This window comes from Branchiostoma lanceolatum, chromosome 4 (assembly GCF_035083965.1).
Source record: "Branchiostoma lanceolatum isolate klBraLanc5 chromosome 4, klBraLanc5.hap2, whole genome shotgun sequence".
Classification (NCBI taxonomy): Eukaryota; Metazoa; Chordata; class Leptocardii; order Amphioxiformes; family Branchiostomatidae; genus Branchiostoma; species Branchiostoma lanceolatum.
Genome location: NC_089725.1, coordinates 15,665,937 through 15,678,976, shown reverse-complemented (window position 1 = coordinate 15,678,976; position 13,040 = coordinate 15,665,937). Strand labels below are relative to the sequence as shown.

General features: G+C 42.0%; 1 protein-coding gene across 1 annotated transcript in view; it reads right to left on the bottom strand.

Annotated features, from left to right (window-relative positions):
* The window catches only part of LOC136432868 (uncharacterized), a 62,120-nt gene that overhangs the window by 32,502 nt on the left and 16,578 nt on the right, over positions 1–13,040 (bottom strand). Inside the window, exons 2-5 of the mRNA XM_066424445.1 lie at positions 9,921–10,151; positions 9,732–9,807; positions 9,207–9,460; positions 8,658–8,948 (exon numbers count right to left, since the gene is read on the bottom strand). Of these exons, the coding sequence (XP_066280542.1) occupies positions 8,658–8,948; positions 9,207–9,460; positions 9,732–9,807; positions 9,921–9,989 (690 nt within the window). The 5' untranslated portion in view covers positions 9,990–10,151. The remainder of the gene's footprint in view (positions 1–8,657; positions 8,949–9,206; positions 9,461–9,731; positions 9,808–9,920; positions 10,152–13,040) is intronic.

The following is a 13,040-nucleotide window of genomic DNA, read 5'->3' as shown; positions in this document are numbered from 1 at the left end:
CAACGTTTCCGTCACTTTTTTTGCCTACATACAAACGCACGAAAATTAAAAGTCCGCTGCAGCACTGTTGAAAAACGCATGGTAAACCATTTTTGAACTTGACCTTCCTTTGCACAACCACTACACACCTACCAAAAATCATAAAGATTCATCAAAGGTTTCTTGAGTTATGCTCTTGACATACATACAGATCCACCAAACAGCTGGCTCAACCGAAAACATAATCTACCCCGAGTACTATAGTACTCGGCGAAGATAACAAGATATACTCATGAGATTGAATCTGTAGATCACGTACAGATAGAGGTAAAATTACAGGCATTTTCCAGGGATACTTTATGTCTTGAACTTTCCATGCACAGTGTCATCCCAGTAGATACCAATCCCCACAGGACTGAAGACAGACTGGAGAAATGGTCTGGGAAACATCAGGCTCAAAACATGGATACAGGGAGAACAGGGGATGTGCTTGTACTTGAGGGAGAGCTTACTGGTTTATCTACTTTTGATACATTGTATCAATGTTTTGCAATGATGATATGATAGCTGCCTAGACAAATTTGGCATATCTACATCTCTTCCGGAAAAATGCTCTGCTATCACATGCAGCAGCAACCCTGAACTTTTTCTGCTCCTACAGATATGAAAATTCTCAGCATTTTGACCTCAATCTTGACTGACATCAAATGGTTCTGCGGTCTCAGATAAGACAAGAATCAGCTGTAGTTTCTTCATAACAAAAATAGTTCAGCCTGGGAACCCATGTTCCTAATGGTGATCTTGAAAAGGTTATCTTTCTCATTGCCATGACCTCCTGTTGCTTCAGATTATCACATATAGATAATACTGGCTAGATCATTTCTCTACTGATGATGAGGCTTGAGTTATGTTCCCAAATGGCTGACGTTACATTCCAAAATGAGTCTAAGGCAAGTAGATATCAAATAGACAGTGATCTTATAACTTTGTGGGTGAGGCTTAAGATGGTACAAAGAGAAATGGTACTTTGTTTGTTTATTTGTTTGTTTGTTTGGTGGCCTTCATGGCTGGTGGCACGCATTGCAGCAAGTAAACTACATTTTGTATTCCTTCTCTTACCCTTTTGAGATTTGGAAATAAGACAGGTGCATTCATATTTAGGTGATGACATGGAATGACTAACAAAGGCAACATTACCCTGACCAAGGGGAGTCAGGTAAAAGTAATATGTAAAGGTCAGCACTGCAGTACAGCCCACAGGTTTTTCTGTATGCAACATTTTAAAACCTCCCTAATCCATGAACCTAAAAGGGGCTCGTTCAAACCTCAGTTTGAAAATGTGAGAAACAGCTAACAGACCTTTGCTAGAACTGAGTTTCAGTACACATGATGGCTAACCCCATATCCAATACACACTTGGTACCAAAAGTTTAATTCTGGTGAGAAAAGTTCTAAAACCAATGCAAACTTGATTCTTATGTATCCATCCACGATCACTTCCATGAACACTGCGAATACGTCCCATCATGCCACAGTAAAAACAGTGCTAACCGTTAAAGCATAAGGATTACTGATTGACTGTATTATTATGGAGCTCAGGTACAAATGTAATTCCATTTTTACTCTGTTAGACTGTAACAAATTGTCACCGGTATGAATTTCTAGTGCTTCCCATTGCAGAAAGTACCAACACAATTTCTTAGTACATCTATTTAGTTATTTTTCAAAAATAGCTCTTTGGGAAGAAATGTTGGATTCGGCTCAATAAATAGCAATCTGGGCTGGAGTAAGAAGTGTGACTATATTTCCAGATAACAATCATCATGACACATGACAGGGTTTTTTGCAATTGCACCAAGAACATCCCACACTGCATTATTCCTGTCATTTTGGAAACAGGACAAAGCCTATTTGAAAACTAACTGGATTAGGAAGTGAGGTTGAAAAGCGCTGTCTGCACCTTAGCAACTTTTACCGCTGCAATAAGACCCTGGTGTGTGCTGAGCAAATGGTGATGTGCATTCAATCTCTGGAGACAAAAGCAGGTGGACCAGGCTAATACAATACACAGGCAGACATAGTCACTCAGGTATCTCGTTACCAGGTAACCAATCTGCCAGAAGAAAGTATGTGCACAAGCTTGGCTACCAAACCTTTTTTGAGAGGTATACATCAATAAAAGATACACCCTCCCTCGGTGACAAAATATCCTGAAACAGGATGCGACGGTATCCCGGCAAATTTGTAGCCCAATCCAGGGAGGATGAGTCTGGCGTCAGATGGTATCGATTTTTATGATGATGAAGGGCAATCGTAAAGCCTTGACCGTTCCAAACAAAAGGCCAGGAGGATATTTGGGAGGCATAATAGTCACAATTTATGCGTTGTTTTAGGTTGGAAGCTATCAAACCTCAGCAATAAACTAGCCATTGCTCAAGTACAGTTGTTACTCTTAGGGTGATTTATCAGCCAGTTATGGGCATGAGTAATGGAAGTGCCTGTGGGAACCTGCATTCCATCTCCTATAATGTAGGTAAATCATTCAGCTGTGGGGACAAATGTGAGTACACTGTAGGGTGACTTGATTATCCCTAAAAAATCAGTCAACACGAGTTACAAGATTGCCTGATGGCCTGTTGCAAAGCAAGATGCTTGGCCAACAAGGAAGTAGTAAACACGACTGCATTGCAGGAGTAGCCAACTTTACTATGAAGAAGCGTAGGTAAATGTATATTAGGGCAGATATCTTTTGCTGCAATGAAGTTGTGACCCACATTAGCATGCAGAAATTTGAACAAATGATACCTCACATAATAGTATATATATATATATATATATATTTGACTTGCGGATTTGGAGATTCTAAATTATTAAATAGCCATTTCAGTTATTGCCTGCAAATTTCAGTTGCAGGTGGCTCATTCATGCCCTACCATTGGTCCCACCAATAATTTCACAACACCTCAAAAATCTGTCAGATTCCACTCCACTGATTCAGCTTAGATCCATCCCTAAACAGATATGTACTAGTAACTGGAATATGTCTATACTATGGGACACATGGTAAGAGACATAAATACAAACATTGGCAATGTGTGCAAAAAAAAAGTCCTTTTAATAAATAAGGAATGTGATATTTCATTTCAGGGAATGCAGTATCTATTTGGTTTTCTTCTTTGGTGTCATCGAGACTAACAGCTTTCTATTGTATTAAAGGGACTCTAAGTGATAGTACAAACAACAGCTTGGAGTCAGCAAGGCCTGACCTGATGATTTACACCTGTGGAGACTTACAAAAAAAGATACCTGAACCTCAGTTGTCATGGCAATCACAGCACCTGTTCAACCTTGGGTCAGGAGCATTGATATCATATCAAATGCAAGGTTGGACAGGTGCTAATTATCTAGTTCAAACAAGAGTGGGCAATAGGTGTGTAATACTGTGTATGGAGGGGTACATCACTTACTTAAAGTACAAAAATAAAAGCGCACAAGCAATGAGGAAATCATTGTCGGTTATGATTTTTCTGCCTTTCAACTTACCATTAATCCACTGCATAACCAAATAGATTATGAACTCAGTACTACTTGGGTAACCTATAGTACTGCAAGTGTAAGTCTGGATGATACATGATTGTACAACATTTTGACAATGGAAACTCCCTTTGTACATCAACCCTCTACCATATGATTATCACAGGAAAACTGGTGTTCATAATTTCTAACATGCAGTTTACCCATATTGAATGTCTTTGGACAGAGCAACATTTCATGGCCTTGAGAAAATCCTATTTGTCCAATACCACATTAGTAATATTGTACCCTGCTAAGAGTTGATCATCCTAATAATGATACACCTCCTCTTACAGTTACAGCCAGGTTGACCTTGTACTGCAGTAACAAAACCAGATTGCTGTTTATGTCCATCTCATATGTTAAGTTCTCACGTCAATATCACAGCCAAGCAGTATCCGCAGCAGCTGCCACCAGCACCTCAAACAATTGTCCTTCGGCACCACAGAACTATTGTCTTGTTTTCTGTCACATAGCACATAACTTAGACCCCGTTCATACTAAATCGCGTAAATCGCAAAATCGCCGAAATCGCGATAATGTGGCTTAGTATGAACGCTCCAAATCGCCTTTGAAATCGCCCGAAATCGCTTTCCGCGAAACCACCTCAGGAGGTGGTTTACTCGCGATTTGCCTGCATTCCGACTTAGTATGAACGCTCGAAATCGCCTTGATGCGCGTTGGGCGCTTAACTTTGCATATTGACCCGGTCATGGGTCAAGGGGTCATCTGCAAATTCAGTCTTTCCGCTCATTATACGATGTTCATCTACCTCCTAGCTTGTTGGAATTTTACGCCAAATGCGGCGGAAATATGTCAGAATCGGGCGGCGATTTTTGGCGTATGGAATGACGAAAACACACGTACTGATGGCCATCTTCGGGGATGTGGGGATTCAGAAGAAACTCCAGGGATCCCACCGAAACCAGAGCGTGTACGCTGAAGTGGCAACTGCCTGAGTTGGCCAAATACGCGAAAACATGGAAGTAATGCCGCACTATTAAAGGTAAAAAAATTTAAGATGAAGTACAAGAAGGTCATTGAACACAACAGTAAGAGTGGTGACAATCGAATAACGCGTCCGCCGTTGATCAAGCTGTTGGACGCGATTTTACAACTCGCGCTCGTTCGACCCCTGGTGTGAAGGAATGCGACTCAGGGCGATTTCGCGATTTAGTATGAACGGGGTCTAAGATACCTTTACGCCACAATGCACCTTTTCAGCAATGTGAACTTGAAATCTGACACAGTGGAAATAATTTCATAATAGGCAATTCACATATTTTGTACCAAAATGACCAGGATAGTCATATTTGGAGAAAAAACTGAATTTAAAAAATAAGTTGCCATCATTATATAGTATTGCTAGACATTACTTCATCAGATGTGACATACATAAATGTTTTTATGCAAATTAAGACTTTCTATAGCCTGGGTACTATTCTCCACAGTAACCGCTGGCAATTTGCAAGCTTTTCACTTGCTAGACTTCGTGGTCCATGGTTAGCAACTATAGAAAGCAAAAAGATTGAGCCAGCGCTTATTACGGAGGATGGTACTCAGGCTAGACTTGCTGTGCATAATTAAGTTTTGAACTGAAATTAATTCAATAAAGATTTTCTCATTATTCCTCACTTTCAACATTTTTGCTCCTGGCAGGACATCATTTAGCAATTCTTCTTGAGGGTCAAAGTGAATATCAAGTGTTATCTATCATATAGTTAAAGGAGAACATGCGAAGGCTGGAAAACACACAGTAATGTATGCCCACATGGATGACATCATGTTCCAAAGACATACATGAGATCCTCTTGTTAAACAAGGCTACACCATAAGTACACCCACATTTGACCTTGGGGTACTGCCAACTGACAGATAGATTGAACCAGCTGACCCACAACTTGGCACCATTGCCTATAACATAGCTACTCCCATAGTAAATCAACTTATACTGCCAACAGCTTTCTTATTTTGGTCCTTTACTTTCAACACTAGATGAAAGGAACAGGTGTAGGTTTAGTTCAGGGATGTAGTCGATTCTACCTGTCTGTTCCATAGTTCACTTTCTTTACCTCTTTCACTTTGCTATATTTTGCTTTACTTTTTTTTCTTCAATCCAAGCAATAACCTCGCTATACACCAAATTTCAAGCATAGCTGATATCCACTTAGAGTAGACGTTATTTGGCGACTTACGAGTAAAAATCAGTTACAATCAAAGTCCTTCCAAGCCAAAGTTGGGTAAATTCATGGTCCTTTTCAATATTATGGTCTCATTCAAACACAACTGCAGATGTTCTGAAAAGTTGCCAATTGCAGATGTTCAAGAAACTTTTAATAGTGCCAAGTATAATCCTGAACAGAATTCTAAGTAGACCCTGGTGAATTTGTTAATTTCCCGTCCTGATGTGACTACATGCAAAACAAGACAATCAAACTTTGATTAAATAGATGGATGGTGAAAATCTTTCTATTTATACAGGACTTAGGTAGGTGTTTCATCAATAGTGATATTGGTACTTTGGAACAAAGATCTGGCTTTGTTATTCCTTCCACCATTACAAAATGCACCTCTTTCTCCTTTCTGTGCACGTCAACTAGTCTAGACAGTAACAGATAAATACAACCATGTTCACAACTTGGCAACGAGACCATGATATCTCCAACAGACTTTCCTGAAAACCTGACTGAAACTAGTGAAAGATACAAAACAGAGGTATGGGCAAGAATGCAATCTTTCACATGCATAGGTAGGATTTTGTCAAGAGGCTATTTGATATAGAGGGAAGCTCAAACCAAAGCATTCATGTGGAAAACCACTGTGGTTTTCTACATCCTGTTGTGATTGTGTCAGGAGCTTCCCTCAATGAGGCAGTCATCAGCACCTAACACCTGTTAAAGGCAGCCTATCCACATTTCATCCATTCAACTTGTAACAATAATAATGGCTATATCTTGGTGCTGTGTGGGCTAGCTCTATCAACCAGAAAGCACACATAACAGGCCACAAGACAAATACCACTGGCATTGCAGATGACAGATATTGTCACAAAACTTTCAATAAACTTGAGAAGGCCCTTCCAGTTCCACATAGGAAAACAACACCAGCGCTTTACCATGTATGTACCATGAACCTATGGCTAAAAGATGGATGCAATGCTCTCTAAGCATGGATATGAACCCTCTGGACCAAAGTGGTTTAGCCCTGGTGCAGACCTCAGAGAGCCAGGAGTCTACCCGGGTAGCTCCAGTTCCACACCCAGCTTAAACAGCAACCCTGGAATGGTTCCCCCTTACACAGGCTTCATGAGAGAAAACAGTTCACCACTTCAAAACCTGACCCTGGTCATCCCATAAATGAGCCAATCAGTAAAATTTCCTCAAAAAGAAGGTCATACATGGTGTGCTTTCTGAACACACCAAGGTTCTACAGTTACTGCTGGCATTGTTGCAATGACCATGTTGACAACAATAAGCTGGTTACAGTTTCCACGCTGGAATTTATGAGTGTTCCCAAGCGCAAGTCGATAGCAGTATTTTTCGTGGAGGTCCAATCCCCTTCAAGGGTGACAAGGCGTTCGCCTATGTGAAAACAGAAGTATACAATAGGCTTTGTTTACTTATGGGTCTTTCCTAAACATGGCAGAGGTTCTATAATAGGGTGGCGACATTGGAACCAAGCCAAAACCTGCTCTGCACAATAGCAAATAGCTTGGGGTGCATGAAAAATGGTTTAATCAGCCGTCCCTCTTGCAATAATCCTGATAAGACCATGCCAAGTTCCAACTTATACAAGACATTTCTTCACCCTCTGCACCAGGCTAACATGCACCAAATGCTCTTAGCATCTACTGTAGGCAGGGTACACACATCTGATCCGTGGCCATTGATTATAACAATGATGGCTGACAGAATGACCTTGTATATGCAGGAGACAGACCTGGTTATCACTACCTCTACACAAAGACAAACCAAATGTCACAACTTCTCTGCCAGTATCTACCTGGATCTAAAGAAAAATGCACAGATTAAGCCTTAGCTGAACTTGAAGTGTGGAGTTTTCATACTTACACAATGCTATCATGCAGGTATTGATTCTATTCCTCTGATCATGTTTCACTGTACTCCCCTCCAGATACACCCCACTTATTTAAAAACAATCATCCAACAGATATCACAACAACACCAGAGTCAACTGCCCTCCCATGCAGAAAGCTGAAGTAGTTAGGCATGTTGACTGTCCTGGAGCTGACCCTAGGCCAGCCAGAGGATATTTCTGACTCTGAAATCCAGAGAAGGGCTCTCCATGTCAGGCAATGGAAATGCTATTATCAACTGCTGCAGTGACACAGAAAACTCCCCAGTGGCTAAACATGTCAGATAATGGCAAACATAGCCATGATGAAGCCTCTCCTCACATGACAGTTGGGAGATAAGGGAGGCCCTGGGCTCACCACCATGGACACTGCACATATGCAGTAGTACATGTCACTGGTCCACCTATACCCAGCCACATTTCAACTATTTTAAACATGTAGGTGACAAATGTATTACCCTTCTTACAAATGCTGCACGACCTCAGCATAAATTCAGACCTGAACTATGCCCCCAGTCCTCAGTGTACATGCCATTGGATATTGTTGTGGGGGCTATAGTATAGCAAATACCCACATGAGAAACTGACACACCATGTATCAGTGTCAAAACTAATCATATTATATTATATTATTAGAACATGCAAGTTCAGACTTGTTTTCGGAATGGTATCCGAAGTCATTGGCAGGCCAAATGAGGAATTGGACGAGTAATGACTCAATGGGGCTTTTTTGTTGTCATGTGGCAACACAACATTTACATCATATATACAGTATTCATTCATATTCAGGCAATATAATCAACAGTGAGACAAACTGAACAAATAACGCAAAGCTGTTGAATGGGGGCTTTTTCGTCACTTTCTAGAACTCCAAAATCATAATAAAAATGTCAAATTTTTTGTAAAATATACTAGTATAGATTGTACTTCTTATTTGACACCGACAATACAAGACATCCAGTGATGTCACAGAAAACACTCAAAGATTTGCTGACTATGTCTTCACTAACCTGCTGCATTTTCTCAAAGTCCAAGCTTGGCCTGTCCGTGATGGCGTGAACTTGTGCCTCGCTGAAGGCTTGTCGATGTCTCTTTCTGGGACTGGCACAGCCGTCCACTTTTCTCACCCGGGCGATGAAGAGCTGGGACCTCTCGCCCTGTGCGGGGTAAACTTTCTGTACATGCCGCTTGGGTGGGGAAGACGTAAAAACAACTGGAGAAGAGACCTTCCCACACATCAAGTCCTTGACTTCATCATCACTAGACCCTGAGCTATCTCCGTTGAGACTCCATCGGTTCACCTGGGAATGACAGTGGACTGGTTCATCAACAGAAGATATGATGAGGTATCAAAATGTTCAAATGAATATATACTGTCCATCAATCATTAAAAACAACCCTGCATTCAACAATACACTAACCAAATGCATCCATTATATTATTATATCAAACATTTAACTAACTCAAAATTCCCACAACAAAACATTCTGAGATTCTAAGATATTCGCTCCGCCAGGTTTCTTTGTTCGTTTTTCTTCTGCCATGTCTGTCACACGTACCTGTGACCACTTTCTCTTCTCTCCCATATTTTCCTTTTCTCTGATAATGTGCTCCAGTTCTTCCTCGGAGCTGTGTCGATCCACGGCCATGAATTCGGCGTCTGTTCTCCGATCCCTGAGTAAGTCTGTCCCCATAGGAGAAGGCCCTGGACAAGCCTGTATGTTCTCTTGGTTTGGGGAGGGCTGGGGGTTCGACACTTTCGCCTCCAACTTGGGGCTTTCCCTGTAGGTACCATTCCCCTCATGTTGCCTCCCTGTAAACGACGGCATCAAATTGAATGATAGTAACCTCTTTTACGGTAAAACAGAAGTGAATACTAGTAGCTAGTCCCCTACACAATTAAGCCCATGGCATGGGAGTGTGAAGCACTGGTAACAAAAAGGAGCCATAACTCCCAAGAGTCCCCCGACTTGTTGGTCCAGCCGCCATTTCCCACTCAGGAACGACCGCGGCACGCAAACGAACAACACGGATCCCGGCAAAATTGTCTGAAATTCCTGACAAAATTAACAAAAAAAGCTTACCCCTCTCTAGTCCCTTCAGTTCAACGTTGTCAGTCTCTGAATCCGTGCTACTGTAGCCTTGATCTTCTAGTTCTCCCTGTGAAAAGGGTAGAAAACAACAAGGGTAAACACGTCCAGCTTTCATCCACGTATACAAGATGGACACAAAAAGGACCAAATTTCATTCGGGTATTTCGGAGAGAGACTTACCGAAGATTCTAGGGGCTGCACCTCGTTGATGGATAGTGGTCTGAGTTTCTGTGTGAGGAACCTGAGCATGCTGCGGCCCGAGACGGGTATATATGGAGCATACAAAGAGTAGTTTTTGGGCAGCGGGTTTGTGGGGCCTGCAAACCGAACCAACCGAGTAAAGGCGATACCGGGTCGAACCGTCGGTTCGTTCCTCCGGTCGTGATCCCCTCATTCAGCGGCTCACAAAACCTGGAAAAATAGACGTATCGCCGTGAATTTCACGGAAGACATAAACAAGCTTCTTCTTTATCTATCTACCGAGTTTCATCTAATTCTGTCCACGACAAACGGTGCTAGCCCCCGATCTACGAGGACATGCAACTCCCTGTCCACCCTGAACCATCGACTCTGAGGCAAGTGATGATTGCGAGCTGGCACACATGCGGCGGAATCAGCTGAACAGAGACACAAATACCGCACGCTGATTGGTCAGGAACTTGACATGGTAGAGTTCCTGGCCAATCACAAGGCGAGAATTACTCATAGAACTTTACACATGTCAACACGCCTACTTTACTACGCCAGGCACGGCCCACAAATAAATAAGCGCTGGAGGACAATATGTACAGTGCTAGTTGTTCGCTTATAAATTGTCCCGTATATAACATGAGCTTGGCCGACACAAGGGGTCAACCATGGCTAAACATGTTGCACATCAATGTTGTTTCGATCAAATGAAAAATAGAAATAACAACAAACAACGATAGTCAAATAGTTTTGTAATAATTATAATTAAAAAAGATATGAAGCGGGTTCCACCAAATGTAAAGAAATGAGACACATCCAGAAGTTCTGTATTTTTAGTGAGCTCTGTGCTTTCATTTTCCTTTCACATACATTACGTTTGGTATAGTCGTCGTCTGCACCCAAAATAAATTTAAAACAGTCTTCTTGGACATGAGTTTATGAGAATTGTTGCAACTTGACAACTACGTTCAAGACAGACAAATCCAGTATATCGGCAGTTAGAAGTGATGATCCGGTCGGCTGGGCAAAAGATGGCCTGCGCAGGTTGTAAACACAGTCATCTGGGAGAGCGCGCTTTTACGCGCAGGGTGTATGACCTATAGCCTCTGCTGCTATTGGCTGATGCTTGCGTAGGTGCAATGAATGAAATATAGTACGTACAGATGGCGGGAAAAGTCACGCGGCGGGTTGGTCGGTGCATCACTTCCGACCACTGCGACGGTATGCTTTTATTCCGGTATTGTTGGAATCTACATGTAAAAGTCACACAAAAAACGTCATTATCGACATGGTTGACCTTTGAAGACCGTGATATGGCCTAAAAATTAACCTGTGCTGTTATCGTTTTGTTTATCAACCCAAAATAATTCCCGTTTTTCTAATGGACCATTCAACATCATTATTCATTGGTACGCTGCAACGTTATCAACGTTATCCCAAACTTGACAAGAATGCCATCCATGAGAAAGGATAACTTTCAGCTCCAGCGACTCCGTTAAGCACAGAGGCAGTACACAGAGAAGCCGTTAGACGTTGTTACATTGTAGCATTGTATACGGTAAGACGCTTTGTCCGACTCCACTAATGGTTTTATGATTACTGATACCACAAGCACCGAGCGTTCTAGCCCGGTTCGGTTATGAGATAGACTCTTTCCTGTCAATAACAAATCACCGTGATCTTTAATATGAATTTTTCTCCAATTTTCTCTCCCTCTCTCTATTTTCAGGTGCACTATTCATAGTTTCTGCTGCGTGAACATAGTGTCGGGTACAACTGGGGTAAACCTGTGCCCACGAGAGGCTCAAAATAGATGGTTGGTAACGGGGAATTCTCTGCAGTACCATTCCGAGCGGTCGATCAATACATGCAAAGTGTATATATACATACACACACACTTGCACATACACTTACCCAGATCATGACCCTTACTGTATTGATGAAAAAGTAGATATTTGTAAGTACATGTAGTATCTAAAACGTCGTTCGTGCTTTAAACCTTGTTTTGCTGACCTACATGATTGGATACAACCAAACCATGGCACATATTGGGTTCACGTCAGTCTTGACACGACCTTCCTCAACCTTCTCCCCCTATTTCAGGTACTGATCGCCCAAAGGCAAAGTAAATAGCAGAACTCTGTTATGCCAAACGCTCGAGGGGTCGTGCGGATCATTTCAGGGTCATCTGTCATCGACTTGCTTTAATATTTTTACCCCTAGTCACGACTGTTTGTCACCGGATTGGCCGAGCTTTGAGCTGGAAAGAAGATTACCGGTGCCGGTCGTCCAACTCATGTGATTAGAGACCATGCGGAAAATTTAATCCGGCTCCAAGTCTGACGAATATGGCAACGACTTTATACTGTGACGCCCTTTCCCAACCGTACTGAACGAACGAGGCAATGTCACTAGTTTTTTCCACAATAATCGTACCTGTATGAAATACCAGAAATAGATATCGCTAGAGAATCAAAATGATTAACAGAAAGCCGTCAATAGGTTTGTTGTGGACAAGGAGGTTAAATATACATTATATTTAACCTCCTTGGTTGTGGAGTATCTTTCTGTGATCGAGTTCTAATCTCATTAGTTGAATATCTTTAATCAAAGTAGTTGATTACGATTGGGTTTGGAGAGTGCTGCTGGGTACTCGTCATATTTTCCCAACAATAAAATGAGAGAAAGAAACCATCCTGTACCACGCGTGCACGAATCACTGTATTTTCTCTTATTTGACACGCATGAGCGCACACGTGCTGTCTTCATTCTGGTCAGCACGTACGGTCGCTCTGCAGTACGACGAGGAAAACATCGAGAATCGAGGGAACTATTTGCTGTCCTCGGTCTGCCCCCACAGTGCTGGGGGAGGTCGGGTTTACACTGGAAACATGTCGGGAATACATAGTCACAATTCTCTGGGAATGTATCGGGAAACGTTAACAGTTGTCCTCCGCATTTTAGGCTGGTCGGAGCACCATCGGTGTTCCATCGGTCGATGTACATTTCCCGACATACACACGGTAATTTTTCGATGGTCTCAAAATTCCTGATAAGAAACCCATGTTTTTCCGACAAATTTGTCGGTAATACGTCGTTTCTTTTTCCCAC